Source organism: Convolutriloba macropyga, unplaced genomic scaffold, assembly GCF_964194025.1.
Source record: "Convolutriloba macropyga unplaced genomic scaffold, txConMacr16.3 SCAFFOLD_3056, whole genome shotgun sequence".
NCBI classification, from domain to species: domain Eukaryota; kingdom Metazoa; phylum Xenacoelomorpha; order Acoela; family Convolutidae; genus Convolutriloba; species Convolutriloba macropyga.
The window spans coordinates 21,460-27,760 of record NW_027451918.1 but is presented as its reverse complement, the minus strand read 5'-3'; the positions used below and the strand labels follow the sequence as shown (position 1 = coordinate 27,760).

At 52.0% G+C, this 6,301-nt stretch overlaps 1 protein-coding gene across 2 annotated transcripts; it reads right to left on the bottom strand.

Moving 5' to 3' along the window:
• Positions 1–972: 972 nt before the first annotated feature.
• Positions 973–4,364, bottom strand: LOC142357048 (uncharacterized). 2 transcript variants are annotated; one of them, XM_075408761.1, is made up of 5 exons: positions 4,286–4,364; positions 3,378–3,511; positions 2,426–3,259; positions 1,683–2,322; positions 973–1,581 (listed from the first exon to the last, which is right to left on the bottom strand). In XM_075408761.1, the coding sequence occupies exons 2-5, from the start codon at positions 3,444–3,446 to the stop codon at positions 1,016–1,018; spliced, it is 2,109 nt and encodes a 702-aa protein (XP_075264876.1). In that variant the 5' UTR covers positions 3,447–3,511; positions 4,286–4,364; the 3' UTR covers positions 973–1,015. The 2 variants fall into 2 exon arrangements, with proteins under 2 accessions (XP_075264876.1, XP_075264877.1); XM_075408762.1 differs by lacking the exon at positions 4,286–4,364 and adding an exon at positions 3,906–4,231.
• Positions 4,365–6,301: the final 1,937 nt, after the last annotated feature.

The window sequence follows — 6,301 nt, the reverse complement described above, 5'->3', positions numbered from 1 at the left end:
ATGATAACTACGTGTGAGTGACTGCTGATTTGCAAACACCCCGTCCAATCCCGGGTGACTGCCGATTTGCAAACACCCTTTCCAATCCTGCGTGAGATACACGGCCGTCAACACCTTTGAGGAAACCCTCACTAGGCTCGGTGTTAGTGGCTACTGGGACACATGAAACTGATGCACCACAACAATGCTATGTACAAGACCCTTAAGGGTTGGGAGCAAGAAGAAGCCAATTTGTCATTGTTGCTTGACACACGGACGCCGCGGGGTTCATCGTACACAAAAGTACGAGGTCAACCAGATTGATTGGGCAACCATGGTGTGAGTGATTGGAAGGAGTGTGTATCATTCATGCGCAGGAGCAATTGCACTGTGAGGGAATGTCTGCTGCAGCGCCGCAACAGCCCTTCACATGATAGGAATTCTCACAGGCAATGAAATCCACAGTCCTTTTCGCTGTGCTGACTTTCATAGTGTACGTAAAGAAGTTACATGTGAGGCAACAGGGAGAACGGGAGCCTACCAGCCGGTGGCTACTCTCTGACTTTCTACCGTGAGGGCCACAGGCTAGGCCTTCTCGGTCGGCTTCCCCTCTACATGGTTGCCAGGGCGCAGCTGTTCTTGTCACTCGTGACACAACTCAACTTCTACAGCACTTTTTGCCAGTTGCCACATGTTGTGTTGCTACCTTTGCCTGACTGGTGTTTGCCACCACGAGGGCACATGCTCCCACTTCGGGCACTTCACCGTGTAGCGTTGTGGCTGTCTATGTCAAATAGCTGAAGAACTGGTATCAATGAAATGAAATGCGAGCAGAAATGAAATGCAAGCAGTACAACTGTGGATGTTCAGGAGCCTTGCGGAGGAATATGATGATGTGACGGGTCTGGTGAACACCAAACAAGCATGGTTGGCATTGGTACCCCTGCTCTGCACAGCTGCAATACTTTGTACAGTGTTTGCCATCGTACAGCAATTAAACGAAACAATGCAACACAAATCAAGCAAATCTACTTCATCACTGATGGGCCCCGTTACTGGCGCTTGGCAACGGCATTCCAGGTGGCATTATCACACCGGGGGGAGGAGGGCCACCGATGGAACTGGCAAAAAACATGGGGTTTGCAGCCATTGCTGCTGCCATGCCAGGTGGCATTGAAGGGGGCAGGCCGGGTGGTGGTCCACCAGCAGCCATTGCTGCGGCCAAGACCGCAGCTTGAGCTGGTGAGCCTGAGCTGGCGGCAAGAGCAGCCATCATTTCCGGAGGCATGTTGGGAAACGGAGGGCAACCAGGCTGCCCCGGGGGGATACCGAACATTGCCCAAGGATTTGAACCTGAGGGCCCACCTGCACCCCATGGCGGAACCTGCTCATGAGGGGGTAGGCGCGCCTGGGGTACTCCAGGTGGCAATGTCCCAGGAAACCCTTGCGAACCAGGGTCGATGTAACCATGTGGGCCTTTACCCAAGCCGGGTCTGAAACCAGAACCATGTGGCAGTATTCCTGATCCCCAGGGCGGAATCGCGTGAGGAACTTGGTTTGACCACTGGGATCCATCCTGCCCGTCACTTGTTGGTGGCATCTCTGTGGTGGCATACGGCCACATGTAAGGTGAGGCAGTGAGAAATCAAGACTTGCAAACAAGATTGCTTTACTCATCCAGTCCAATGGTGACAGACAAACACCTTGGTAGTCATCTCGACTGCAGCTCGACGTGGGGCCTCGTCTCATGTGGGGATGATCCTGAGCACCAGCTTCCACCATCTCTCTGCTTGTTTCGCTGTCGTTGTCCTCAAAACGTCTACCCTGATGGTGCCATCCCATATTCTGCTGTAGCGCACGATCAGATTCAGATAGGGGAATGTTGTCTACCAACCGCACCTTGCTGGAGCGATGGTCGCCAGAGCGTTGTTTTGCAACACGCTGCCGTTTCTCTTCAGCCGCTTTGAGCACGGCCTTCAAGAAAGAGATGTTTGTGGTGATACCCTCCACTTCCTGTCTAGCATTGTGAATTTCTTTTCGCAACGCAGCATTCTCCTGTTCAAGATCCTTCTCCTCATATAGCATGCTGTCATGCTGAGCGCGCTTCCGTCGAATCGTTTGACGTGCAGCCTCGCGGTTGGCCTCAATTCTCCGCATGCGCTTTGCATCCCCAGGGGCAAGGGGGCTTTCCGGGCGTTTGGATCCGAGAGAACCAAGGGGGCTCTCGGGGTCTTCGTCCTCCTCAGTTGAAGCCCCTACCTTCTCATGGAGGCTGGCCGGTTGGCTCAAGGTCGAAGTATGGCCTGCCTGTATCTCAGCTTTGGGAGAATCACTCCCATGTGCCTGAACAGCAGTGGTAAATTCAGTGACGGGGATGCACCAGGAATGTGAATTGACCCTAACCGCATTCGAGACACTGCGTGGCATGACAGGAACTATTTCCCACCTTGAAATACCGAGGACTTGGGCTGCCGTGTGGTGATTGTGGGCGAGGTGTATCATCCTTACGCGCCAGACTACAAAACTCAATGGATCTAGGATCCTCTGAGACAAATGTTGGCTGGTGCGCCTCAGGCGATGGGGAACATGGTGTCTCCGTGTGAGGAGGAGTTTTGGTTAGAACATCATGCTCCTGATCGCCAGGTCGGCCTTCCCTCTTTGCTGCTGGCACAACCACCCCACTCTTGTTCCCTTGAGACTTTTTAGGGGGAGCTTTGGAGTCACCGGCGAAATTCTTCAGAGAGGACAAAGTCGCAGGTTTCGACAGAGTTTTTATTTCTTGGGCCTTCGTCGAAAGCGAACGCTTGACAGAAGAAGGTGACATAAGACTTGAGGGCCTGTTCGATGACGCTGCTTTAAGCCCGCTCTTTCCCTCTGACTTTATCCGGAGTGTCGCTGGTGGGACTCGCCGTTGAGAGTGAGACGGAACGCAGGGTGGCTTTCGCTCCTCGTCCTTGCCCTCCCGCTCCAAGGACTCTCCAGCTTGGGCGAGAATGTACAGAAAGTGGTTATCAGAGGGAGACGGTTGCGGGTTAACTTTGCGAGTGGGCTTCGCCGGAGCACCAAATACACGCGGTCGACGAGGAATGTCGCTTCGAGGCTTGCGCACGATCGGTGGGGTGTGGTGTGCGGACACGCCAGCAGGGCGCGTTGGACGGCACACATCTGTCTTCCATGGAGAATCGTCTTGGCGGGCCATCCTTGCGCTTTCAGAGTTGAGTCGCACCGCTAACAATTTTTTGGGAGGAAAAGTGCGGCTCGCTGCTTTCCTCTTGTTCGCCTGAGGTGCCAGCAGCGTTCCGTCCTTACTTTCTGTGAGAGGCGTTCGGTGGGTGTTCGAAAAGCCGAAGGACGACAAGAAGAGGAATATTAGCAGGCACACATAGGAAAAATCTGACCTCAACAGACGTATCGTGTTCTGCTTTCAGACGAGAACGGAGAGGGACGTCCTGAAATTTCCCCCCCATGTTTGGCCCCGGCGCGCAAGGGAGACTTGGCCGAAAGGTATCCTGGAGGTCTCAGCAACCCAACCCTTCAAGACACAGCGGCCGGCAGGCAAGTTAGCAGAGGCCGATGATTATGTCAGAGTGGAAGATGTATGGGGTGTACTCCACGCAGAACAAAAGGGACAACTGCTATGCTTGGGATATCTTCTTCGCTTATCTTCGTAGCTGCAACGTGAACAGGTGGCCTAGGGAGAGCGCGTGGCCGGCGAAGATAACCTACGGCTTGGGTTCTGTACGGCGAATACCTTTTCCAACCCCAACCAGTACGGTACATCTGCGCCTACAACGGCGGGGGCGGTTGTGGTTGACCACGGCGAGCAAGGACAAGCCGCCGGCTGTGGGTAATACATAGAATACCGGCAATATGGATAAACCTTGGCTAACATAGAGGGAAAATAACGTGACACTCTAGAGAGTCACCTGGCGGCAGAGTGGGAGGCAGGGCGCAGGGCCTCCTGGGTCGTTGCTGAGCACACACTCCAAAGCCATACGAGCTGAGCGTGCGGAGGTGCAAGCGCAGATGCCACGTGCAACGGGACCAGCGGAAAGATCACGCAAGAATATGCCGGTGGCTCTGAGCAAAAGACTTGTAGCCTTCGAACGCCACACATAGATAAACAGATGGACGGCGTGTAGATGAGACAAGCCTGATGCAAATGACCCGCTTGGCCAGCTTGAAACTCGGGGGATATCCAGGGCAGTTTTCTGCCAAGTCGCACCCAAGCGGTTGACAAGAAAATCAGAAATGCAAGCGGCATGTAATATCGCAAGAGGAAAGGAAGCCATTGCAGGTAGCCTACCTCGATAACCACGAGTATCAGCAGCTATTTCGGGCTTCTGACCAAGACGTCGCTGCTCCATTCTCAGCTACCTACTCCCTACTGTAGTGTCCTATCGAATGCGACGGCGGTGCGCGACTTGGCACCTACGAGTGATAGGTTCGTCACAAGCCAGAATGCAGCCTCACAGCTAGAAAGCAGGGGGGCACCCAGGCGGTACACGAATATTGTAGTAGCAAAAGCCTACGGGAGAGGGCACCTACGAGTACAGTAGTAGCAGGAGGTAGTACGAGTAGGTAGGAGATATCGCCACTATCCTTACCTACTGTATTACACTCAGCGCGACTTCGCCTGTGAAAACATATGTCCTGAATCAACATGGCTGCGCGTGTACTGTATACTGTATCTCTAGATATAACAAGGGACGTAGACAGGCCGGGCGTGCGGGGAAGGGGACCTACGGGCCCTGCTCGGGCTGCTACAGGGCACTGGGCACTAGGTACGGGGTACCTAGGGTACTCAGATACGGGGCAGGGTATAGCTGTACTCGTACGAGTAAGGGTGCAATACCGACTTGGGGTAATGGGAGTTATGGGACGCCCATCTTTGTAGGTACGAGTACCTGCTACTACCTACCCTACCCTTTACCTAGGAGTATCATGTATATTCCTATAGGTAGGGCCTACAAGCGCGTGATCATGCATGGCGCATGGGCCGGCGCCTACGTGGCAAACCAAGTACTCGTACAATGTACATAAGGACCGGGAAAATGAAACGTACCGCAACGGCCGGGAAATGGGGTTTTGGAAATTGGAGGCAAAAACACATGGGACAAGGAGAAATAAATATGTATAATGTACCCACCCCCGGCACTTCAATCCTTGCATGCCCGCCGTTTTTCCAGTACGTTTTATTTTTCCAGTGCGTACACCAGCGCCGTGATTGTAGCACTGTTTTTTCGTCCGCTCCACCTGCCCCCACTGAAAAACCACACACTTTCCCCTGCAGTCTTTGACTGCAAACTGTGCATATTATTATGTGCTCCTTTGATTGAGCTTTCTGTTCTCGCGGCAGATAGAAGTATACCGCTTCGTTACGTTGCCATGCATTTTAGCACAACTGCTCACTGCTTTCTTGCATTCACAATGCTTACTACTTTCTTGCAATATGCACGATTCACACATGCAGATAGAAATTTCCCGCTTCGCTACGTTGCCATGCATTTTAGCTCAGCTGCTTCCTTTTTTCTTGCATACACAGTGCTTAATGCTTTCTTGCACAATTCAAACATGATACATGATTCAATGGGTCGATGCTGTTCGCAGGCTACACGAGTGAAATATGCAGTCTCCCCCCACATTATAATCTACGTCGGTAAGCAGGTTGCAGCCATTGATTGCAAAGTTTGCATAGGGGTTGCTTTCTCATGCGCATTTTCAGTTCAGCTCGCGCTGAACAATATGGAAATTATGCGTCGGGTGTCATGTCATGAAGTAGCTGTCGTTACTACCACACCAAGTGCATGCAACGTATATTGTTTTGCCTCATGGATTGCATACTATTCGACCAATGGCCTCCGACACAAATCAAATGTCGTTTTTGTCCCATACGCCATGCAGCAGGTGGACGGCCTACTACGGCGCCATGTAAAATGGCAGATTCAATAAAAACCCCGCCTTGCGGCAGCTGCACGACACATCTTGTCATGCAGTACAACGAGTGTCTCTCATGCTGTAAAGTGCACCATTGCTTTCAAGGAATGGTGAATTATTAATCTGCATGCTTTGCGGCAATGACGTGACTGTACATCCCCACCGCCAAAACAATTCATGGCTTGAACATATTCACGGATCTCATTGAATTGTTATTGAAGACGTGTTGCAGGTTGCCTTGAATGCATACTTTGCTTTGTTTGCACTTTTGTTTGCTCGCGCAATGTACACAGATATGTATACTACTTTGCATTCTTGCATTTTGAACATACAAGCGACTAGCAACACTCTGAAGATCACAACAAACGCACATGATACATCTATT